This window comes from Artemia franciscana, chromosome 8 (assembly GCF_032884065.1).
Source record: "Artemia franciscana chromosome 8, ASM3288406v1, whole genome shotgun sequence".
Taxonomy (NCBI): domain Eukaryota; kingdom Metazoa; phylum Arthropoda; class Branchiopoda; order Anostraca; family Artemiidae; genus Artemia; species Artemia franciscana.
This window is the reverse complement of record NC_088870.1, coordinates 53,989,887-54,017,004: the sequence shown is the minus strand read 5'-3', so window position 1 is coordinate 54,017,004 and position 27,118 is coordinate 53,989,887. Positions and strand designations below refer to the sequence as shown.

Sequence of the window (27,118 nt, the reverse complement as noted above, 5' to 3'; positions counted from 1 at the left end):
TGTAGAAATTTTTCGTGAAGTAGTTTTAAATTTGTCTATTTAATTGGTTTATAATAATTTACGTAAACACATCTACGTTTTGAGCAAAGTGTGTCACGGGCCACTGTGGAGCGCCAATTGGGTAGACAGATCCAGCTGTGGGGGTCCACAAAAATTGCTTGTGAGATTCTTATGTTTTAAAATCTTTATTTTTATACCCAAAATTTTCAAGGGTTTTTCGGTCCTGTGGACCAGTTTTTGGACAATGTTTCCTCCCCTTTCGGTCCCCTGTTTATGGACTGTGTTTTAAATCGACTGTGACAACACTTGTATCTCAGATTTAGTCTTCAAAAGGAAAGTATTCTCATCTGGTAATTGGATAGGAAAGGGTCACCTCCCACAATCGCCTCTCAGAACTCCCAAAGGGTCATCTTGACTTCGCGCGAATTTAGCCGTGACTCTTGAGAATTCATTGCTTCAATAAAAGACATTAACCTTTGGAATCAACATCTGTTTTTAATTGTTTTGAAGTGAGACGGGAATGTCTGGAAATTGATTTGAAGCATGTGATGTGGAATTTGCCGCCTAAAAAAAGTTCTTAGAAAGTTTTATAGCTTTTAGGTTCTAATTTGTTTAAATGGTCAAGTTTTTACTCTTATTGGACCGGTTTCGGAAATAAATTAGTAATCGCGTTCGGTAACTAAGTGTCAACTACTAATGTAAGTCAAGACTATTCTAAATCGGCTTTATATAAGCCATATTTTATTAAACTTATTTTTCAGATTTGTTCGCACCTATCTTGAATTTGCCCTGTAGTAATTATATTGATTTTAAAAATAAAATCTTAAGCCAAAAATTGATATCAAGAGGTTTCTCTGCAAATAAATTAACTTGGCAATTTAAAAAATTTAGTTTTCATTATAATGAACTTTTAAATAAATATCAAAAGAATTATCTGGAAATACTTAAAGAAATTTTCAACTAATTTCGGAGCTTTCGCAAATGATGATGCAGCGCCATTTATTTTGAATTGTGTTTCTAATAGAGTGGATTTTTTAAAAAAAATAGCCACGTGGTAAAGATGAATTCTATAATTGTTTAGTTCATTATTATTTTTTTTTCTTGCAATGTGTTAATATTTGTGATTTGGTAAATTTTATCATATTTAGTTTACCTATTGTTGCTATTGTTGCTAAAAAGAGGGATATATTAACAGGATGAGCTTGTTTTGGTGTTACTTGGTTGTTTTACATTTGCTGTTTTTTTTTTTCATAGGTATGTATTTTGGGGGTGATACCTGACACGGGGATGCCATGGATATTCTGTGGTAGCCACAACACTTGGCTGGGTAGAGAATTTAAAGTGGCGAAACCCTATAGGACAGTGTATTCTCCTGATGAGCCCTTGTGTTGGGTTGTTGCCTCTGAATTATTTGTCTTTATTATTTTTTCTATTGTTTGGTAAATGACGACTTATACTTATTGACGACATGACTGCCTGTCCATGGATTATTCTTTATGGTTGATTGTTTTTGGCTATGCTGTTTGACCTATGTGATTGTATGGATGAGTAGGGTTAAGGCCTCATTCAAGTGCTGGTCTATATTAATCACTAATTTAGGAAAACAGTCTTCCTTTTCTCCTTCTGTCTTTTTTTTTATTTTTTTTTATTTTTTATGTGTGTGCTGTTGCATTGGTGATTTCTCTTTTCATGATATATATGTATATATATATATATATATATATATATATATATATATATATATATATATATATATATATATATATATATATATATATATATATATATATATATATATATATATATATATATATATATAATCAGACCATAGCCCCATGGTTGCCAAGATCCATCTAAAGTTAATGACACAGAAAAACAATAAACCGACAATACACAAACACTTCAACGTTGAGAAACTGAACGACAAGGAAACAACATGAATGTTCCTGCTAGAACTTTCAAATAGATTTGAAACTCTGCAATCGAAATTAGAACCAGATACTGATGTCGAAAATATGTGGGAGAAACTGAAAAGCCAGCACAGAGAGGTTGCAGATGAGAAATTAGGCTATTAGAAGAAAAAGAAAGGAAGATGAATCTCCGAAGGAACCTGGAAACTGTCGGCTTCAGGCGCATCTGAATTGATTGTTCTGCAAGAATCATGTAGAAAAATAGACAAACAAGTAAAGAAAAGTGCCAGGGCCGACAAAGGCGATTTATTGAACACAAAGCAGCTTTGATGGAAGAAGCAGCAAAGAAGGGAGCTTCGAAAACAGTCTATAGATTAACCAATGAGATGATTGGAGTCAACCCTAACAGGTCCACCGTCTCCAGAAGAAATCATAGCCGCTGTCAGAAAACTGAAGAACGGAAGAATGCCAGGAGCAGATGGCATTACATCTGAGATCCTGAAAACTTCAGTCCGCGACTGCATGACAGTTTGGGTTGAGCTGCTAACTCAGATATGGAGCGGCCAGAAAGTGCCCAGTGACTGGACGAAAGGAACCATTATTATGCTCTTCAAAAAAGGGAACGCGCTTGTTTTGGCAACAGGAAAGGCATTAACATAGTGTCGATATCTAGTAAACTTTTGTCAATTATTATACTAGAGCGCCTACAGTAGAAACTGTTCCAAGATCTTCGTGATGAACAACACGGCTTCTGACCTGGAAGATCATGTGCAGACCTAATTTTTACACTGAGAATGCTGGTTGAAGACTTAAAGGAATAGAATAAAAGCTGTGTCTTCTTTTTATTGACCTAGAAAAGGCCTTTGATTCGGTTGACCGAGAAATCTTATGGAAAATCCTCAAATACTATGGAATACCCCCCAAAATCAGGGGCCTTCAACAGACTGACACCAATTTAGAGAAGTAACAAGTACTCACTTTGTTTAAAATTTTGCCTGTTCAACAGCAATGTGCTTTCTATATTTATGTACGCTAGTGAATGTTGTAGACTGAACCAACAACTGGAGAAACGTATCCTTGGATTCGCAAACGTTTGCCTTCGAAGGATCCTCAAATTCAGTTGGCATTAGAAAAATAATAATAGTGAAATCCGGCTGAAAACGAACCAGCCCCTAGTGACCGAAGTTATGAAGAAACGAAGATGGACATATTTGGGTCATGTTCTATGCATGCCCGAAGTCAGACTTATCTCAAGAGAGTATCAGTGGTAGCCTGAAAGAAGACGAAGAAAGGCCGATCAAAGCACACACTGCGGTGGCAGTATGATCGGAACCTGGAAGAGGCCAACATTTCACTCACTCCACAATGGTAAGATATCACTGCAGCCGCATAGCTTCGAGAGGTTTTTTCGGTGCCCTTTGTGCAACTGATGGCTCAGGAGGATATATATATATATATATATATATATATATATATATATATATATATATATATATATATATATATATATATATATATATATATATATACATATATATACATATATATACATATATATACATATATATATATATATATATATATATATATATATATATATATATATATATATATATATATATATATACATAAAAATATATATAAATTAAAATCCTCAAATACTATGGAATACCCCCCAAAATCAGGGGCCTTCAACAGACTGACACCAATTTAGAGAAGTTACAAGTACTCACTTTGTTTAAAATTTTGCCTGTTCAACAGGAATGTGCTTTCTATATTTATGTATGCCAGTGAATGTTGTAGACTGAACCAACAACTGGAGAAACGTATCCTTGGATTCGAAAACATTTGCCTTCGAAGGATCCTCAAATTCAGTTGGCATCAGAAAAATAATAATAGGGAAATTCGGCTGAAAACGTACCAGCCCTAGTGACCGAAGTTATGAAGAAACGAAGATGGACATATTTGGGTCATGTTCTATGCATGCCCGAAGAAAGACTTCCCTCAAGAGAGTATCAGTGGTAGCCTGAAAGAAGACGAAGATAGGCCGATCAAAGCACACACTGCGGTGGCAGTATGCTCGGAACCTGGAAGAGGCCAACATTTCATTCACTCGACAATGGTAAGATATCACTGCAGCCGCACTGCTTCGAGAGGTTTTGTCGGTGCCTTTTGTGCAACTGATAGCTCAGTAGGGTATATATATATATATATATATATATATATATATATATATATATATATATATATATAATGAAACGAGAAATCACCAATGCAACAGCACAAAAAAAAGAAAAAAAAAGAGAGAGACAGAAGGAGAAAGGGAAGACTGTTTTCCTAAATTAGTGATTAATATAGACCAGCACTTGAATGAGGCCTTAACCCTACTCATCCATACAATCACATAGGTCAAACAGCATAGCCATACACAATCAACCATAAAGAATAATCCATGGACAGGCAGTCATGTCGTCAATAAGTATAAGTCGTCATTTACCAAACAATAGAAAAAATAATAAAGACAAATAATTCCGAGGCAACAACCCAACACAAAGGCTCATCAGGAGAATACACTGGCCTATATAGGGTTTCGCCACTTTAAATTCTCTACCCAGCCAAGTGTTGTGGCTACCACAGAATATCCATGGCATCCCCGTGTCAGGTATCACCCCCAAAATACATGCCTATGAAAGAAAAAAAAACAGCAAATGTAAAACAACCAAGTAACACCAAAACAAGCTTATCCTGTTAATATATCCCTCTTTTTAGCAACAATAGGTAAACTAAATATAATAAATTTTACCTAATCGCAAATATTAACACATTGCAAAAAACCTGAATGAACTAAACAATTATAGAATTCATCTTTACCATGTGGCTAATTTTTAAAAAAATCCGCTCAATTAGAAACACAATTCAAAATAAATGGCGCTGCAACAACATTTCTCGAACCTCCGAAATTAGTTGAAAATTTCTTTAAGTATTTCTAGATAATTCTTTTGATATTTATTTAAAAGTTCGTTATAATGAAAACTAAATTTTTTAAATTGCTAAGTTAATTTATTTGCAGAAAACCCTCTTGATATCAATTTTTGGCTTAAGATTTTACATCTATTTTTAAAATCAATATAATTACTACAAATCCTTGCATAACGAAGTAACTGTGAGAAAAACGCTGAATATGTGATATTTGAGTGTATATTACTTTCAGGGAATGGGAAACTAATCACTTCAAAATCAAAATAATCCGTTTTATTATACATTTTAAAACTTAATTTATTATTATCACAAATATTAATATTTAAATCTAAGAAATGATCTTCATGACCAGAATCATGATCTATATATATATATATATATATATATATATATATATATATATATATATATATATATATATATATATATATATATATATATATATATATATATATATATATATATATATATATATATATATATATATAACGAAAAGAGAAATCACCAATGCAACAGCACAAACACATTAAAAAAAAGATATATGTATTTATACATATATTTATGTATATATATATATATATATATATATATATATATATATATATATATATATATATATATATATATATATATATATATATATATATATATATATATATATATATATAACGAAAAGAGAAATCACCAATGCAACAGCACAAACACATTAAAAAAAAGATATATGTATTTATACATATATTTATGTATATATATATATATATATATATATATATATATATATATATATATATATATATATATATATATATATATGTGCAAAGAAATAAGAATAGAAATTGAATATGAACTCTGTTGTCTGTAATTTTTGTAGCTACATCTTTTTTGAACTTCTATTTTTAGTTATCGTTAAGATATCACTTATTGAGCCGGTAAGTCTATTGAGTTACTGGCAAATTAGTAAAATTAGTAATAACAGTAAATAAAAAATAAAATAAAACATAATGGAAGTAAAATTAAATAAAAATAACTAGTAAATTAGTAATAACACATCTTTTACAGGGTACTACCAAAGATATTGGTATTCTTCCACGATCAATCGACGTAATTTTCAACTCACTGGGACCAACTTTGACTACTGGACAGTATTTAAAACCAGAAAGGTAAGCTGTTGTCAAGGATGAACGTTCATATTATCTTTACTCTTGTCCTGGACACAACTTAGATCTTGTTAGCCATGAGATTTTTAGGGGAGCGAGGGGGAAACGGCTTATAACCTGCTCATTTAGCTTCTACAAAATTTTGTAAAGTTGTATTATAATACAACTTTAATATCAAATTTAATATACATATATTTTTCAATTTATTTGTATTAGATATATTTTAATATATTTATATTTTTGTATTTTAATATAACTTTAGCCGTTTTAACGAAATCCTTTGTAAATTCCAACACTAAAAAAACTCGATCTGTAGTGTTCAAATTCTTTGATAAAGTCTAGCAAAAATAAGCTAGGAATCATTCTGAAAGTTAATAAAACTGTTTTTAAACAGAACAATTCCTTTTTCTTTAAAGAAAAGTCAAAGAAATATATGCAGAGAAACCCGAATTCTTTGGAATATTAAACTTTTGTATATGTGGCCTTACGACTTCAAAGCTTCACTTTTCGTAAAACCTTATTGACATTATCCACGCCATGTGAAGGCTGGATATTAGGCTACATTATTCGGTATTTTATATCTTTTAACGTTTTCTTCACAGAATTCTCCTGGAGCAGAGCACAAGATGGTATTAAGTTTCCCCCATAGCCTCACGCCTTAAATTTTAGCAAGCTTAAAAGAGATGATACCAAGTTTATCTTAGCTGTCCTTATCGATTTGTCGGTTGAGTAGATGGGGAGGTAGAAGCTAGTAAACTTTCTTTGCCTCAAAGGGTCGCTGTTTTCGGTTAGAAATAACTTTTGTAAAACAACATTCTTTTTTTTCATTTTTGCCATTATATCGTTTAAAATTCAATTGGAGTTCTTTGAAATTTTGAACTCGTTTTAACGTGTTTTAACGAAAATATATCCGGTAATAAGAATCCCTGGAGGCTTTCAAGGAGGAAATTAAGGGGGTAGTGGAGTGTATCTTCAGTGACAAAATCCTCACGTTGGCGAATATTGAGTTTGAATTGATGACAGAATAGGTCATTGGGCGGTAGTTTTCCAGTATTTTATTGTTATTGTTAGAGTTTTCTTCGACATTTTTCTAGTTCAAAAACATGAAACATGTTCTAATAAACTTTAGATGATTTTTTTTTGGGGGGGTTTTCTTGAAGTTTTTTTTTTGTGTTTGTGTCTCAAAAATGGTAATTTTTTGTCTAAAGCTAAAATTACCGGAAACATAAGTGGTAAATTTCACCTGACAAAACTGGGATATCGGTAATTTTTCATGTATTATATTATAGTTATTTATTATATAAGTAAAGTATTAATCGCCACCGCTATTTTGCTTGAATTTTACGAGTTTTATGGGGTTGTAAATGATGTTATATATTTACCTTTGCACTAAAGTGAAATTTTCTGTCAAAAGCTTTCAAGGCTGAAACGTTAATCACCTTAACTTTCCGTTTAATCTTAATTTTCCCCTTAATTTCAAGGGTAAAAGTGCCGCTATTTTAATTTTCTCCTTAATTTGAATTAAATCGTAAATGAACGTCAAATCACAAAGAAGGTCTGTGTAAAACATTTTCCATTGGATTGTTGTTAACTGATAAATTTGAACAGATTTACAAACAAACAATTAAACAGCTATATTGCATAACAATCAATTAAACAAATTGCAATTATGCTTATAATTTATGCAATTATATTATATTGCCAAAACCAAGGTTATGCGGGTGTCTGGAGACCCTACTTCAAGAAACGTGCAGCTAACAATAAAAGCAGAGCCAGTAGAAAATGTTGACTCCTTCGTCTACCTAGAGAGCCTCCTAACTTCTGATAACGACTGCTCGAAATCGATCAAACGATCAAACTTGGCCTGTCAGGTGCCAGCTTCAAGAACCTCTTGAAGGACCTCTTCAAGAACCTCTTCTTGAAGACGCCAGCTTCAAGAACCTCTTGCCAATCTGGAAAAACAAGACTCGGTCAACTTCTCTGAAGGTGCGACTCTTCAACTCTCTCATAATCCCAATTGCTTTATGCTCAAGCGAAACCTGGTCAATAAAGGCTGATGATGAGCAAAGAATCTCCGCATTTGAAACTAAATGCCTTAGGCGCATTGCAGGGATCACCTACATTGACCGAGTCTCAAATAAAGACCTCCGAAAACTACTCCGTTGTCCCCGCACCATCATGGACCGGGTCAGAAGCCAGCAACTCCGCTGGCTTGGCCATATCCAGTGAATGTCGGCCAACCAGCTCCCAAAAATCACATTAGAAGGACGGGTTCACGGCCCGCACCCCAGAGGCCGACCTCGTAAGAGATGGACCGACAACTTCCCGGCCAATAGCCTCCCCCAGCTGCTTCGTCTAGCGCCAGATGGATCGAACTACCGTTGCCATATTCATCGTTTGTTCAGAAGAGAAGATGCCCCAATACAGCCACAAAGGCCGGACGGGACTTAAGTCAAGTAAGTCAAGTCAATTATATTTATTCCAAAAAATTGGAAAAAATAAGCTATTCAAATTTTTTGGGAAAAAAAGTATTTGGTTATAGTTAGTGCAAATAAAAATAATGTTTGCAAAAAATCAGCTGAAATATATGTCACCCAGCAGCTTAAGGAGATGCAGCTCTCCTTTGAAGGTTTACTCGTCTTGTGGAATAAACAGATTGTCAATGTGTATATTTCTACGAGCGACCAGTCAGGTATTGTTCTTTGCATTTAGCTGTAATCTCAATAGAAATTCAAAGAAAGTTTTTTTTCGTGAGAAATACGCCAATGAGTAAAATTCCAAGGTGTAAATTCTCCCCGCGGAAAGTTCAACTCCTCCCAGCCGATTAACTACAGTAATATTCTTTAATTTTAAGAAAATTCGGAAAGGTCTCTTTGTGGATAATTCCATCCTCGGAGAATTCCCCTCTCCCAAGCAGATATCCCCCTTACGGAAAACTACTCTGCCAAAAATTACCCATCTTGGAAATTTTTTTTTTCTTTCATAATTTCATACTTTTTCATGTTTTCAGGGATAATAGCTATAAAATACTTACGGACTCGGAAGTCTTGGAAGAGATCTCTTTGTTCTCGTCACTTGTGAAACCAATAGAAGATTCAAAATCCAAGTCTCAGTTAGCGGGTGAGTTTAACAATTCGTTATCCAGGTATCCAGAGTGCCCTAATTTTAATTAGTTCTCTAAATCAGAGATGAAACATAGACTTGCAAAAATTTCTGAATCCTGTAGGTCTATGTAGTGCGTTAAAAAAATATTCAAATTCTTGGGTCAGAGAAGATGGAAGTGGATTGTTTGATATGGCTAAGTGGAAACTGACGCAAGTACATACAAAGGAGGGGGGGGGGTAAAAAGAGGAACAAACGTATAGAATTTTGTTTCCTAGAGAAATTATTTTCTTTTCCTGGTTTGTTAAAAAAGAAACTTGTAAGTATTATCTGACACCAAGATGGACCACCTCCATAATTTTCGACGGAAAAAAGCAAAAAGGATGTGTTTACAAGGAAGTTATCTATTCTTGTTAAGAAGCAGTTTCGACCCGAATATTTGGGGCAGAGAATTCTTATTTGACATATGATCGCACATTTGGACGAAAAGCTTTAAAACAGTGGAACTTTGCTCAATAAAAACGAAAGCCATTGTGACTCATAGGTATCTTCAGGACTGCCCGTTTGTGTTCAAGACGTCAAGGATTGATTGGAACAATCGTCCCACAGGTTTGTCCGATAGCTGCTGCAGCAAGTATTTCCATCAAACCTGTGCGCTCAATTATTCTCAGTAATTATTAGCCATTTTTCTATGAAGTGCAGACTTTTTAACTGCAGACTAAAGCCAGGTTACAAAAGTCAACAAACTACAACTAGCAAGACTGAACGCAATCAAACAGACGATAAGCGAGCATATTGTAAACTAGAAACACTTTCTTTGTATCCGAATTTGGAGAGGACTAACAATGCATGGCCATCCTATCCCCCATGCCTGAGTGCGCTAGATTACATTTTCTGGGGCTCCTTAAAGGAAATATTGTATGGGGAAAACCCAGACACAATTGATAACCTGAGATAAACCGTCAAGAAAGTAATCCGAATGACATGTTGGGAGTGTTGTGAACAACTTCAGTGGCCGAATGACAAATGTCATCCAGTAGCGAGGCGCCTGGATCAAACCTGTGATTGATTACTGATTGTAGTGACTAAACATTTACCAATTTAAGAACAATTTTGAAATGATCCGTCAAAATTGTCTGCTAATGTTGGACAATAAAACACAAATTTTTATCTTTGTGAAATCAAATAAAATCCATAAAATCCAACAAACCACAATAAAATGTTTGCTTCTGTTAATCTTTTTTTACAAAAAAAAGTCATTTTTTATGGGCTCCACTCTGTAAAAATTTAAAAGTTGTGAATTCTATATGTAATATACAGTTATGATGTTTTTTGGGAGTAAAGGTTGCCAATCTTAACACACAAAAATAGCAGAAATCATGCTAAAAAAAAAAAAATATATATATATATAAAAACTACTTCCATGAAGATGTAATGGTTTGACCTATGGACAGAAAGGGCAGAGTTCATTAATTTCTTTGTTAATTTGTCTTTACAGTTAAAAATGGCGATGCTGGCGAAAATGACAGCTCTTAAGTCGATCTTCCGTTATTTAAGGTCAGAATATCGTTTTCACCAGATGAGATCTGGTATTTATTACTTCCGATATTTCTAGTAATCCTCTGCCTTTACTGTTCTTTGGATTCAAGTGATGTGCAAGATCCTTCATGGCCTGGATTTTCCAGTCTTCTCAATTTTTCTGATCTGCATTCAATTCACGTCTTTTTATTGATTAAGCCTTTCAATTAGTGGCCGAATAGTGACTACTGTTATTCAAATGGTATTCAATAACCTGAAATTCTAAAAATTCTCTAAACTTTCCCCCTTGACTCACTCGAAACTCTATGCTGCATTCTTGTGCTCTGCTAAACTGATTCCTAGGTCCCTGACTTTGCCGTACAAATTTCGTGACTTTGCCGTACAAATTGCCGTACAGATTTCGAAAGGAACAGTACAAACATCAAAAACAGGTTTTTGATCTTTGAATTTTTACGAATGATAAGCGGTGTCGGGTTTAAATAATCTTGTTGACTTACTTATTTGTCCAAAGTGGCAACACTGACGAAAATGTGGTCATCATAAAAAAACCTGATAATTAGAAAAAAAAGTCAGAAAACCGCGGTTATCAGGTATAAATTGACCTAAGATGATCCGAGGGGGGACTAAAATGTTTTATTTTAATTTGTTTGTTACTTTCAGTCTTCAAAATGTACTATATAAACATCAAAAATAGATTTTGATGTTTGAATTTCTACGAATGAAAGGCGTTTTTGGATTTAAATAATTATATTGGTCTATTTAATTTCCTGGTTCAAAGCAGCAACACTAAAAAAAAAAATATGGCTCTCATCCAAAAACTTGATAATTTTGATCAGAAAGATCTTTCATGGCGTGGAATTTCCCAGTCTTTTCAATCCTCCGAATCAGACTGTCCGTTAACCTCTTTTTTTGTCCTGTTTGGTGTTTCAGTCGGTTTGTCCTCAACTTACTAATACGAGACCCAGAGATCAAACACGTCTGTAGTAACAAACTTCGTAGCCGATTCAAGGAACCTAGTTGTCAAGAAACGCCGTTAATCCGATACAGTACATTAACATCTTTTGATTGGATAAGCTAGAAACACATAGCCCCCAACAGCTCAAGAAGGCGGGGCTTAGGCGGGGCTTACCTTTAAGATGTAGTTGTCTTAGGAATTAATATATCTTTAGATTTTGAATTTTTGTGATCAAAAAGTTTGTCTAATTGAACGTATTATTTTTATTTATTTTTACGATTAAACATGGCAACACTGACGAAAATGTGATACTGCCGTGATACCCTCATAATTTTGAGATAAACAAAAGAGAAATTTGGAAAAACTGCGGTTTTCAGGTAGTAATATACCTAATATGGGTCAATAGTTGGTTAAAAATCGATTGGATGTTCAAATTTGGAGATCTGTTACTAAAATGAAGGGCATTCAATTTTGAATTCCCTTGTTTAGAAAGACCAGAAAAGTTTAGACTTTATCTACCTCACTAATAGAAAGTTTTTTTCTCTAGTCCAATTAATAACTAAACACTAAATTCTCAAGAACCTCGAGAATAGAGGTTTTTATTTTTCTCTAGTCCACTTAATAACTAAACACTAAATTCTCAAGAACATCGTGAATAGAGGTTTTTTATTTTTCTCTAGTCCAGTTAATAACTAAACACTAAATTCTTAAGAACTTCGTGAATAGAGGTTTTTATTTTTCTCTAGTCCAGTTAATAACTAAATACTAAACTCTCAAGAACTTCGGGAATAGAGGATTTTATTTTTCTCTAGTCCAGTTAATAAATAAACAATAAATTCTTAAGAACCTCGTGAATAAAGATTTTTATTTTTCTCTAGCCCGGTTAATAACTAAACACTAAATTCCAAGAACATCATGAATAGAGGTTTTTATTTTTCTCTTGTCCAGTTAATAACTAAACACTGAATTCTTAAGAACCTCGTGGTTACTTTTTATTTTTCTCTAGCCCAGTTAATAGCTAAACTCTAAATTCTTAAGAACCTCGTGAATAGAGGTTTTTATTTTTCTCGCGTTCACTAAGTAACAAAAATGGTTTTCCTTTCTAGTTCCGTTAATAGCTAAACGCCAAATCCCTCAAAACTCCATAGATATATCCCAGAGATCCCGGGATAGTGGAAGCGTAACCTTGACAACCGATTGGATGTCTACAGTTTGGATTTCAGTGGTTGAAATCTACAATGATCAGATTTACGATGTGTTGGCAATGAAGAAAGATAAACAAGAAAGAGTGCTCACAGCCCCTCTGAAATTGGCAGAAGAAGGGAAAGGGTGTTTCTTCATCAAGAACATGCAAGAAATACTTGTACGTAGCGCTGATGAGGCGTACCAAGTTATTCAGGTAGGATACGATTTATTGCACCAAATGAAGCATCTTAAAGAGCCTGACATTGCCTTTTGTGACTAATCAAGATCTCGCCCTGGGCACAAGAGAGGCAAACACTGCCACTAGTTTTATTATTATTTGCTACCAGTTTAGCATATTACAAAAATATAATTATATTAATATATAGTAATTATATTAATTATACTATATAGTAATTTCCAGGAAAAATTGAAAAAAAAGCCACAAATATAAATAGGCCATGTCAAACGATAAAACTAAAGAATATATGTAATGTAAGTTGAAAAAACTAAAGAAGAGGAAGGATAAAAATCAGATGAAAATCGGCAAATTGGATTTATTTTTGTGCTTTTTTAAATCCTCTTAGTTCCTCTGAGAGTTCCTTTTAAAAAGAAAGTAAAAACACAAAAGAGGAAAGATGTTTTTTTTAGTTCGTCATTATTTTATTTATGTATTTATTTCCCGCAAAATCCCAAAATATTTAAAATATAGATATGATTGTGCATGGAAGTTTTTGAGTGAGTTTGATTCTTTGTGGCTTCTATGTTTTTAATTTGAATTATGTTTGGTCGTGGTGGCTTTTTGTCATATAAGTGAGACATTCCGTTCACATATCACAAAAAACAGCAAATTTTGAAAAACGATTGTGCAAAACCAGGCAATGAAAGAGGAACATTCACCAAAATATAATAATCACACTTGGAGAAGCTCTTGAAAAACAAGTAAAATTTTTCACACCTCAATCCTTTCCAACTCTTCCATTCAATATAAGAAAAATTTTCATTACACAAAAGTCTGAAATGTTACGACCCCCAATTAGCCTTCCGTCTACTATGGTCCTTACTTGGCCTCGGAGGGAGATGAGTTACCAAATCATCCCACACCACCCAAGCAGCTTCGTCCATACAGGCATGATGTGACATCAAAAGATCTGGAGTAACCCCAACATAACCATTAAAGTCCCCCATAAGACAAAACGAATCGGAAGGAAACTGAATAGAAAATTTACGTTTTTCATCTTCTAATATACACCACGTATCCTCGTTGTACGAGCTTGGCTCTGAAGGGATATAAACTGCACAAAAAATAATAAACCGACCATCTTCTTCGACTTTTAACCATATTAAATAAAAAGTAATTATAGAAAACAATTTTTTTTTTACTGAAAGTAAGGAGCGACATTAAAGCTTAAAACTAACAGAAATTATTCCGAATATGAAGGGGGCTGTCTCCTTCTTAATCTCCCGCTCTTTACGCTAAACTTTGACTCTTTCTCACAATTCTACTTTTTAAAACAATAAAAACAAAGATGCTCACCAACACGTTTTCTGTGCTCTTTTATTTTATTTCTGTGCCCCCGCCTCCCCCTCCCCCTGAAGAAAAATCATGGATACACCCTTGCGATGAGAATACATCCTCAGTTATCATTTCCAATTTCCTAAAGTGTTCTACATCTTTTTACCCTCTCCTTCTTTTCTACCTCAATTTGAGTACTTCTCACTCTAAAAGTTTTAATAGTATCTGATAATCTAATCTTTCGTAATATATTTACATTGATAGTGTAAAAAAATAGGCAAATATATCCCTTACTCTACTTAAGTATCATAAATTTCAGATACCCAGTAGACCATTTTTTTGCATATACTTATATTTATTATTTTTACCTTTATTAGAACATGCGCTTTACCTGTTTTTGGCGTGACTAGGGGAAATTCTGCAATAATTGGAGTAATTCAAAAAAGCCCTTCGGTTTTTCGCAATTCACAAAGCACGACTGAATTATGCCATTTGTATCACTTTTGGACGAAAATCTTCAAATTTTAGACCCAGGAATTGTACCTCCTCCAACCCAGTAAGATTTCGTGGTACTTGTATGATATACGCCCTACCCAATGTTCTTCCAATATGTTTTTCTGATGCTGAATCACTGAATCAATTTGAGTACTTCTCACTTTAAATTTTGAACATGGAGGGGGGGGGTTGTTAAAATATAATGGGTCTGGAGGCCTAATTTGTCATATATAATTATTCTGCATATTATTTACTTCATAATATGCAGAATAAGAATTGTTATTAAAATTTCACACTGTCCAAATACTTTACCCCACCCACCCCCACCCCCTAATTTGCAAATATATAGCTCAAATTACATATTTTTTTTTATCTATTCTGTCACTTCTATTTGTCTTGCCTCACGCTAAGCTAAAAGAAGTTAACGAAAAAAAAAAACGGTTCTATTTTGTGTCCAACCTGAGTGGTAGGCCGTATACCATACAAGTACTATTTTGCCTTTTAAGGGAGAAAGGCTGATTGTCACTCCAATTCATTGTGCAACTGACGCGTATATGAGAGGTTTTATACCGTATTTTGCTTCTGTTGTTAACGTTTAGTACCATCTTAAGTTGTTTATTTCATTACTCATGCATAGGCTCTCTCATTATTTTTCGTTCGATTATTTCCTTTCGATGATTTTGTATATTTTCAATTTTGTGGAATTGTTGCATGCTTTTTATCTAGTTGTCTTTCATTAGGGAGGTTCCTTACTGTGCTTATTACGTTTTTATATATATTTTGTATCTTAGGTAGTTTTTTTTATCGACCTTTATTTTTTTGGTTTATTGCTTCAATTTTTTTAAGGTAAATTTTCTCCAGTGAGGGTTATCTTGAGAAAAAAAAACTCCATCCTATTTCAAGCCCGTTTTTTTTTCAAATTTTTCAGGCGGTGATAAAAATTTACGATATGTCGTTACAAATCTAAACCACAGCAGTTCTGGAGCTCATTCAATGTTTTAAGTTTGACATTCAAATATTTCCCATTTAGCATTTCTATACTTTTGACATTCTATCCCTCGATATTTCAATTCTTGGCCAACCTTTATTGATTGGTATTTCAGAGTTCAAAGTGTCATCATCTAAATCGGATACTGCTTGGACATTATTAATTCAGTAAGTTTTATGTGAAGAGAAAAACATATAAAAAAATAAATAAATTTCGCAATAGGGATTATAGTGACGTATAATCCCTACTTACTGACCTACATGTTGAAGATATTGCACGGACATTATCTCACACTGAAAATAACAAATTCATTTACTTTGTAAAGGATTATTTTGAGCTAATTTAATCGGATGTGACAGCTGTTTGACAGTATGGTGAGTAATAAACTGATTTGATTTTGGACTTTGGCTAATTGTCCATATAATAGTTAATTATACCATTATGACGGAATATGTACATTCGTCGGTGTTGAATTTTGTGCAATCTAATCTTAAGGAAGGAGTAAGTGATAAAGTTATTGCTAACCATGCTGTTGGTTTTTTCGATGACAAGTCTATTATGACGGCTAAAATAGAACTTTGGTCTCGTGTTTACGAGGGTGAATGTGTACAAAGACGCCAAGGCGATCAAGCTAATTACCATCACATTAAGGACATGATGGAAATCTTCCAGAACTGCGACAACGAAAATTTGTCTTTGCCTACATACGTGATTATTTTGCCTACCGAGGTTCCTGTTATTCCTGCTGTGGCTTATTCTAGCTTCGCCTCAAAGCTTGTAAACATTGATTCGGAACTTAAGCAAATTCATGAGAAGATTTCGTCGTATGATCTTAAATTTCCCCCTCTTAGCAGCCCTGGCCCTCAGTCATTGAATCACGATCTGACGACCGTTGTTATTGCTAAAGTCCCATCGGAATTAAATAATCCTGCCAAGCGTCGCGAAATAATAGACTCTATTCCAGGTCATGAATGTATTCATAGCATTAAGCCCTCTGGCGATAAGCTGGTGGTACGAATTGACAAGATTGCTGCAAGGAACTTTTGCAATGCCGTTCCGTCTGTAATGAGAGATTGTGACGTCAAAGTAAAAGAAACGAAATATATTGGAATCATTAAAGGTATACCGACCAGTTTTGATGAGGGGATGTTAATTGATAGCGACAATATTACTCATGCGAAACGAATAGGCAGTTCTTTGGCTGTTAGAGTGTTTTTTGAAAACGCTGTTGAGCTCGCTAATGCACTTCGACTTGGTATAAAGATTGGGTATGAGATATATCGAGTTTACGAATTCCAACGCCCACCCAAATGCTGTTATAATTGCCAATCACCAAATCACTTAAAATCAAATTGTGATAAAGAAAAATGCTGCTCCCGTTGCGCAGGGCAACATAAATCCTCGCCAGATTCTCCGTGCCAGGCTGCACCAAAATGCGCGAACTGTCAAGGCAATTATGTGTCATTCTCAATGAAATGCCGAATTCTTCGTGAACTTCTGTCGAATCGATCGTCCTATGCAAGAAAATGAGTGCTAAGACTAACTTCACTATTTGTTCGTTCAATATTAACGGTACTAAGGATAAAGACGTTTTTTTAGATCAGACATTAGAAAATTTTGATGTTTTATTCCTCCAGGAACATTTCCTACCTATAGTGAGCTTAAACTCCCTAAGGAGAAGTAACGAACACTTAGTTTTTTCTAAAAGTCGCAAAACCTCTGGCAGACCATCAGGTGGCATAGTATGTTTAATAAAAAAGACGCTGTTTTCACCACCCCCTTTATGTTATCACGAGAGTGATTGTTATATTGCTACCCGTCTTGCCAACCTTGTCCTCATTAATGTTTATCTCCCCTGCGACCAAAAATCCCTCCGATGTTTAACTAAATTTACAAAATCTTGCGTATTAGTAAAAAGTCTTTTGAGTGGCATTGAGAGTAATGGACTGGATTGGTCATTGATCGGTGATCTGAACTGTAACATTAACTCTTCATCAGTGCGGACTGAGCTTCTTTTAGATTCCCTACCGAATAGTTACAAAATTTTGAAGAAAGATGCCTCCCATTCATATATCCATAATAGTGGCTCACTTTCGGACATTGACCATTGTATCGTTTCTTCTGGTCTCATCTGTGGCGAAGTCCATGTTGATCAGGATGAGCGTGATTATGACCGTCTCCCCTTATCCCTCACTGTTACCCTTAATGCTACTGTTGAAAAGAACCTTCGTCCTAATTCTAGGAAGTGGATTTCTAAAAGAGAATGGAACAAAGCTGATTGACCTCTTTATTTTTCCACACTTGTTTGCTTTCTATCAACGATTAAAGTCCCTTTTAATCTGTTGTGTACAACTGTTGGGTCCCCACAAACCAGAATTCAGCTTAATATTTATTATAGCCACATTGTTTCGTGCTTAAAGAGGTCTGAAGAGGTAGCTGTTCCCCTTTGTCGCTTTCGAGCACAAACAAGAAGTTCAATTTGGAAGAATGACCCAGAGCTCAAATCAATAAAAAATCGGGCTAAATTGTGGTTAAAAATTTGGATAGCTTGCGGCCGCCCTTTAAGGGGTAATGTTTTCGATATTAAACAAAGAACAAAGCTTGATTTTAAATTCTATCTTCGAAAAATTAGGTATAATGGTGCCGAATTTCCTAAGACTCCTAGCCAGTGGAAAAAAGTGATTAATGTCGCGAAGTTCGATAGGTTGCCTACGGCCGACCGAATCCCTAATGTATCATGGATCAATCATTATAGTAACATTTTCGATACAGTGATATATGCGGTCCATTTTCGTTTTGTCAAGCTCTGTTCTAGCCTGTTGCCTAAGAAAATCATTCAAGGTCATATACCCTTCCGTTTGTGTTGACCGTGTCAAAAGAAGTGTAGAGAGACTTAAATCGAAATCTTATGATATAGACGGCATCAGTGCTGTTCTCCTCAATATCGAATCAGAGGAATTAGTTTATCACTTGCAGTTACTTTTTCAGACGTGTTTATGCTCTTCTTTAGTCTCTGATTCGTTTTTAGTTGGTAACATTACGTCAATTTTGAAACGTGGTAAGGATCCAACTAGTTGCGCTTCGTATAGGCCTATTACGGTTGCTAGTACTTTAAGTAAAGTATTTGAATATGTTTTGCTCCCTGATCTCCTGTCTAATGTAGATTATATGTCTAATCAGTTTGGCTTCAAGCCGTATATAGGATGCCAACATGCTCATCGTGCTATAGTATTATTTGACGCGCCTAAAAATGGTTTTGAGGTTCATTTTTGTGCACTCGATGTTACAAAAGCTTTTGATTCAATATGCCATAGCCAACTTTGGTACTCTTTAATCCAACTTGGTGCAAATGTGTCTATTATATCAACTCTTCGTTTTTGGTATGCTAATTCACATGTTCGACTCAAGTCAGGTGACACCTACGTTGGTAATATCCCTATCCGTTCTGGTCTTAGGCAAGGAGGAGTCTTATCCGTTTAATGCTTGTCTTTATTCTGTTTTGCCACGTATTAATCCATCATGTTTTTTAGGCCTAACTAATCATTCGTATATTGCATATGCAGATGATTTACTTTCGATCAGCCACACTAAATCTAGCCTAATTAAGTCGACTAATTAAATCGACCCAGCTTGTTTCTAAGTCTTTTGAGGAAATCGGCCTCAAACTTAATACTGAAAAATGTGAATATTTAGTTTTTAATGCTAAGCATCAAAGAAGTGATCTTGATTGTGGTTATTTTTCAGTTAAGCTCGTTTCTTCGATTCGGTGGCTTGGTATTAGTATTTGTTCATCTTTATCGGCTTTTCGATCTTGTGGGCTTAATGATATTAAAAGTAAGCTTAAACTTGGGTACGCGAAAATTGTCCCGATCCGAGGCAGATTTTCACGAAAGGCTTTATCCAGACTTTATTCTACATATTGCGATCATTCGCAATGTTGCGAGCGTTCTTATAGAAATCAGAAGATTATCAGAAAGTTTTGTGTTACTGATATTATTTTTGTTTATAAAAAAAACTCTATGCTAGTTGCCTGTCAACGCTTGGGTCCTTACCACCCTTTGATTAGACTGTATTAATTGTATTGTTTGTGTTATTTTGTTTTTCTTTCCTTAATGTTTTTACTCCGCTTAAATTGTCAAAACAAGCGGGTAACAAATAAATTATTATTTATTATTTCGTTTATCTACATTAGTCTATTTTTTTCGGTTCCAATTATTATTCTTTTATTTGTTTTTTTTTTATGAAAAGTGTTTGTTAGTTACGGTCATTGTGCGAATAAGATTTTATCTTGTCAAACGTTCCTTTATTACAATTTTCAGATGGAGATAGAAATTTATGATGTGCCTTATACAAATCTAAACAGCAACTCTTCCTGATTGCATTCGATAATTAAAATTAAACAGCTTTGATAGCTGATATTCAATATTTGATGTTTCGAGTTTTATATTTCGATATTTTTTACTTTAAAATTCAATATTTAAAATTCAAAATTTTGATAGTTCATATTCAACATTCGATATTTTGATGTTTCATGTTTAACATTTCGATATTTTTCCTTGGTTTCATTTTTTTCATCTATCTAGATTAGTATATTTTCCTTTAGCTTTTTTATTGCTCTATTTTTTATACGCTAAACGCAAGTTTGGCAGTGTTTGAAACTAACGGCCATTGTGAGAACAAAATTTATCATGTCTCAAATCCCCCTTTTCACAATTTTTCAGGTGGGAATAAAAAACTTGCGATATGCTTCTACAAATCTAAACCGCAGCAGTTCCCGATCCCATTCCATATTCCAAATACGTGTCGTTCCCCAATCAACCAAAGATGGCAGTGTTGGCAAAATTCATCAAATTGCTTTCTGTGACCTGGCCGGAGCTGAAAGAACAGCCAAAGCACAATCAAAAGGAGAACGGCTGCAGGAAGCATGCATGATAAATCTATCATTGGCTACTTTGCACCATGTAATGGACGCTTTGAGATATAATGGAAAAGCCAAAATTAAAAAACCCCTGAGAATAAGGTGTGTTTTCAAAGCTTTCCCTATTTTTTATAAGGCTTTCCTCTCTTTTTATTTCCCTTCTTTTTTATTATAAATTTATCGTTAGGGAAATGAATATAATAGGAAAATAGTCAAAACTTTTTTTTTTAATTAAAAAGGAAAATCTAAAAGGGAAAGAGAAAAATGCGCTTGAATGAGGAAATATCCTTACTTGATTGCCAACCAACCAAGTGCAATCTGGCGAAAAATGGGGTAGAAAATTTCTTTATCGAATAGCTTTCTAATTTTATAAAAACTAGATATTTTAATGAAACCATGTAACGAATTTTTAAGCATTTTTTTTAAAGGATTTTGTAAAAATTGTTTTAAAAGCTTCGTTTAAACGATCCTTTTCAACTGTTTTAAAACGAATATCTAAATATTTTAGCGAAAGTAGTATAGCTGACTGAGTAAAACTTTTTTTTGCATCAGTTCAAATATCAATTCCAGGGCAGTTGCCCCCCACCCCAATAATTAGTTTAATTTCTTTCTTTAGAAGATTGAAGAAGATTTGTTCGGAAAGCGATAGTTTATCATAATAAAATATCCACAATACAGCTGAGGGCAGCCATGATCCTGAATAGTAATTGCAAACACACATGATTCAAGTCTCTGGTTCAAATTTTTAGCCAGGCTTAAATTTAGATACTGTCCTGAACTTGAACCATGCATTTATAAAATTAAATTCTGATATTTTAGCATTACTAGTATTTGACAATGATGGACTAGAATAGATTTAAGACAAGTATTTAGACATGGGGCCGGCGATCTTTTATGAGTATACAAATTGACGATCAAAGGGAAGCTTGAGTCAGTGATATTTTCATTTTAATTTTCAGTTTCGCTATATTCAGTACTAATTATTTCACTAGATAACAAATCATTTTGACCTGTTTGTCTATATTTTTGGTCAACTTTAACATTACGGTGAAATGTTCTAGTTGGCAATGGTATTCTTTTGATTCTCTCTCTCTCTCTCTCTCTCTCTCTCTCTCTCTCTCTCTCTCTCTCTCTCTCTCTCTCTCTCTCTCTCTCTCTCTCTCTCTCTCTCTCTCTCTCTCTCTCTCTCTCTCTCTCTCTCTCTCTTTCTTTTTTTATTATTATTAAGTAGGTGTTCAAAACAATTGATGTTTGTGTCTTTCAAAAAGTCGTTGTTTGTAATTGCTGGCTGAGTCTGGCTATCTGGCTAAAATCTGGCCGATTATGCAGGATTGTAGTTGGTAACAATATTTTAAAAATTTATTTTGGTTTCCAAATTATTTTGAACAAACTTATTATGTTGTCCGTTTCTTTTGTTCTCCAAAACTTCATGCTTGTTTTTCAGTGTAATCAGATTTCAGATCTTTGCTTGTAAGTTCGGTTACATCTTTATATTTTGAAGAAATATGTTGCTTAATATCAGAGTCCTGACGTTGATTATGCCTGTAAATATTAAATAAAAAAACAAGTTTTTTAACTGAAAGTAAGGAGCTACATTAAAACTTAAAACGAATAGAAATTACTCCGCATAGAAAGAGGCTGTTCCCTCCTCAATGTCTCGCTCTTTACGCTAAAGTTTGACTCTTTCTCTCAAATTTACTTTTTAAAACAGTAAAATACTTTAACGTAAAGAGTGGGGCATTGAGGAGGGAACAGCCCCTTTCATATATGGAGTAATTTCTGTTCGTTTTAAGTTTTGATGTAGCTCCTTACTTTCAGTTTAAAAAAAAATTGTTTTTTTATTTAATTTCTGGACGTTTTTGAATTAATAAATGATTTGATTTTGGCTCTCCGCACATGAATACTTCAGACAAAATTTGCATATTAATTTTTATTGGATAAATGGCTTTCTCTTAGTTTTGATTTGACGATTTTGTAAAAAAAAGGGGTAGGGGAGGAGGCCTAGTTGCCCTCCAATCTTTTGGTTACTTAAAAAGGCAACTAGGACTTTTATTTTTTACGAACGTTTTTATTAGTAAAAAATATACGTAACTAACGAATTAACTTACATAACGAGCTTTTAAATTCCTATATTTTTACTACGGATATGTGGGGGTTTGTCACTAAAAATTTTGTCAGACTAAAGCTTAAAATGTTGCTTAATGAAATAGAGAAATATGAAGAAGTATGAGTCTTGACGTTGATTATGCCTGTAAATATTAAATAAAAAAACTAGTTTTTTAACTGATAGTAAGGAGCTACATTAAAACTTTAAACGAATATAAATTACTCCACATATGAAAGAGGCTGTTTCCTCCTCAATGCCTCACTCTTTCTCTCCTCAAAGTTTGACTCTTTCTCACAAATTTACTTTTGAAACAGTAAAAAACTTTAACATAAAGAGTGGGGTATTGAGGAGGGAACAGCCTCTTTCAAATTTGGAGTAATTTCTGTTAGTTTTAAGTTTTAATGTAGCTCCTTACTTTCAGTTAAAAAAAAACTTGTTTTCTTTAATTTCTGAACGTTTTTGAATTAATGAATGATTTGATATTGGCTCTCCGCACATGAATACTTCAAACGAAATTTGCATATTTTTTTTTTTTTGATAAATGGCTTTCTCTTAGTTTTGATTTGACGATTTTGATATAAAAAAGGGGGGGGGGGGGTGGGAGAGGAAGCCTAGTCGCCCTCCAATCTTTTGGTTACTTAAAAAGGCAACTAGAACGTCGATTCAACGCCTTATGCTTCATCAACGGTTCTGGAAAATCCTTTCTTTTACAGATTTAATTTAAGGGTTAAATTAGTGTTTTTATACATATTTTTATAAATTACTGGGGCCGAGGGTTCGATCCCCACCGCAGCAAGGCTGGATGACAATCTTGCTACTTTTCCCTGTAAAAAAAAAGAACTGGAACGTCGACTCAACTCCTCATGCTTCACCAATGGTTCTGGAAAACCCTTTCTTTTACAGATTTAATTTAAGGATTAAATTAGTGTTTTATACATATTTTTATAGATCACCGGGGTCGAGGGTTCGATCCCCATCGCAGCAAGGTTAGATGACAATCTTACTACTGATCCCATAAAAAAAAGACATAGGAACTGAAACGTCGACTCAAAGCCTTATGCTTCACCAACGGTTCTGGAAAGCCCTTTCTTTTATAGATTTAGTTTATAGACTAAATTTATTATTTTATAGATGTTTTTATAGATTAAATAACTAAATTATAGATAAATTAGATTATATATTATTGATTAAAATTAAAATTAACTTTCTCTTATAGATTTTATAGATGTCCTTTCTATTATTGATTCATTACTATAAAAACTAAGCAGAAAATACGTAGTTAATTTTACGTATTTCTACACTTCAACTTACCAATTTAAATTTAATTCTTTTTTTTTTCAGGGATTCAAAGTTGACCTGTGTTTTACACAGATATTTCAATGGCGACTCGAAAACATCAATGATTGTCAATATTTCCCCCGACTCGAGGCTCATTGAAGAAACTATGCACGTGCTAAAGTTTGCTGCTTTGGCCCAGAAGGTAGAGATCCCCAGAAAAAGGCTGCAGATGCCGCTAAATCCAATTAAAAGGAAAAGGGTATCCAGTTTGCTTGAGAAGAGACGATCCACCTTAATGTCTTTCAACCCTGGTTTTAATTCCACAGCGAGACTCAGTTCAGCAGAAGGGCCTTTTAGCTTTCGATCGAGTGTTGCCACAGGTATTTATTTGCTCTTAGTGAATAGAAAATATACCAGAATTTATAAGGAGATAAACAATGATATACGCTTGATCGATTTAGAAGGAACATTAGCCAGTAAACACCTATAAAGGGTGAAATTCGCCCTCCCCTCCGCTCGTAAACACAAGTAAACAACAGAAATGCGCATAAAAACAAAAATCAAATAGTTTGTGGTAACGAAGTGTAAGTAAAGAGCGACATGGCTCAATAGTAACCGAAACTCTAAAACACGGAATTTTGATATTAACAGATATGCCAAAATATTTGAATTATTATGCTGATTCTAAATATATAAAATTCATTAATCTAGTGTAACCCATCAAAAGCTATGAGCCTGAGAAAATTTGCTTGATTTTCGAAAAGGAGGAGGGGACACCTTAAAAGTCAAGGAATTTTAATGAATATCACACCATCTGATTCAACGTACCCGAGAACTCTGTAGTAGAAATTTCAAGCGCTTGTCTGCAAAAATGTGAAATTCTGTATTCTACCTGGAGAAAGTAAGTAACTAAGTACTTTTATTACCCAAAAATTCGCTGGAATTAGATCGGAGTATGAATGGCAAAGGAAAAGAAAATCATACTACGAACATAATTATAAGTATACGCATAGTATGTACACTAACAAAACTACTGACACATGATAGCTAGACACGGGTTCGTTATTCCCTTAGCCTTTTCCAGGAAACTCTCTACGACCCGGTTAATGCAAACTGTTGAATCGGACACTCCGCAATTATGCATGATATACGAGTTCCTCATCCACGGAGGACGACAAATAATTCCAAAAAGATGCCAAATACAGTACATATGGGGCAATGGCATTATGCAGCGACGCAAGATATCTACAGCAGAATCGATGTCTGTTACTGATGATTGATCCGTAAGAAATCTGGATTTTCTCCTCTACATGTCGCACAAGCAACGTGCCTGTCGAGTAGAGGCTTTGACCGATTGGTAAACCTAGGTAGGTAATGCTCTCACATGGCTTAACAGCTGAATTGCCTAAAGGAATTTCTTCCTTGTAATACCCCGAGTAGAAGAACAGTGCGGCTGATTTAGACACATTAAATGATAAACCTATTTTATTATATTCCCTACTCAAAACATCAAAATTCTTCGATAGTCGATCGGCAGACCTGTTCAAATTAAGTAGGTCTTCAGCATACGCCATCAACGAAACATCGTTCCCTTTTGAAACACATGACGTAGCTACCTGGGCTTGTGCCAGCAGAACGCTATTATTATACAAACTCAGAGACACAACTGAGCCTTGCCTGACCCCTTTACGAACCGGTACAACAACGGATTCAGCCGGACTTGAGGGTATTTTAATTTGCGCTCTAAGGCTATTGTACATACAATAAATACACAGCTCTGACAATACACAGATTTAGCCCTTGTAATTTAGCCGCTTCTAAAAGGATTTGCGCATGCACGGACGAGTAGAGCGGCCTGCTTACATAAAAAGAACCAATAGCTAATGGGTCACCCGTTGCCTCAGAATCAGACAAAATAGCAGCAAGGGCGAACAGAGCATCAGCGCAACCAAGGCCTATTGCAAAGCCAAACTTGTGGTTTGGCAATGGTTTCTAACATTCGGCAATATAAGCGTTTCAGAAAGCTTACATAAAACTGGCGACACAGTTTTTGGGCGATAGGAGGAGTATATATTAGCTGGCTTCTATTTTTTCAGGATAGGTGTAGGTTGTCTTCTACAGAAAACATCGGGCACAACGCCGACTATGAATATGATCTGGTTCAATAATGTTAACATTTCATACAAAAGACGAATACCATTCACCAGGTAAAGTGGACACAGACTGTCAACTCCGTGCGTTTCAACTTAAAGATATTTGCAGTTACATCCGAAACAGTTACGGTAAAGTCCGGAAGACTCGAATTCGATATATGACCTTGCTACACTGGGATCTGGGGCACTAAATTTGCTCGTAAAGTAGGCTCGCGAGTATTTTGGGTCACATTCCATGGACTAAGGTGTTTCTTCGCAGTCTTTCACGCGATCTTTCCATAGACGACATGGATCGTTGATTATTCTCTCTGTATATTCATGTTTCATATTTGTACGATGCTGCTTGAGGGCTTCCTCAAATTTACGTTTCTTGTGTACACGGAGACAATTCAACACACCGGAAATTGGGCGAGAAAATCTCTCAAATAAATTTAACTATAAATTTATCATTAGAGGTTTTGCTAGTTTAGGCACTTCCAGTCAAGCTAGGACGATGAAATTTGGCAGGTGTATCAGAAGCCAGACCAGATTAAATAAGAAATTGTCGTTTCCTCGATTCGGTATTCTGGAGGGAAGTGAGGGGACGTTAAACCAGAAAAATTAGAAAAAAATGAGGTATTTTAACTTCGAACGGATGATCGAATCTTAATGAAATTTGATGCTTGGAAGGGTATCGTCTCTCAGTGCTCTTATTTTAAATCCCAACCGGATCCAGTAAGATTGGGGGGGGACCGAAAATCTTGGAAAACACTTAGAGTGGAGGGATTGGGATGAAACTTGGTGGGAAAAATAAGCCCAAATCCTAGATACGTGATTGACATAACTGGTTCGTATCCGTT

The 27,118-nt window shown here is 34.5% G+C and overlaps 1 protein-coding gene across 2 annotated transcripts in view; it reads left to right on the top strand.

Annotated features, from left to right (window-relative positions):
* LOC136030567 (kinesin-like protein KIF20B) overlaps positions 1–27,118 on the top strand; it is a 106,223-nt gene that overhangs the window by 39,498 nt on the left and 39,607 nt on the right. For both annotated transcript variants that reach the window (XM_065709635.1, XM_065709634.1), the window contains exons 3-7: positions 5,949–6,049; positions 9,057–9,166; positions 12,749–13,041; positions 20,545–20,843; positions 24,190–24,506. In XM_065709635.1, coding sequence (XP_065565707.1) covers positions 5,949–6,049; positions 9,057–9,166; positions 12,749–13,041; positions 20,545–20,843; positions 24,190–24,506 — 1,120 coding nt within the window. The remainder of the gene's footprint in view (positions 1–5,948; positions 6,050–9,056; positions 9,167–12,748; positions 13,042–20,544; positions 20,844–24,189; positions 24,507–27,118) is intronic.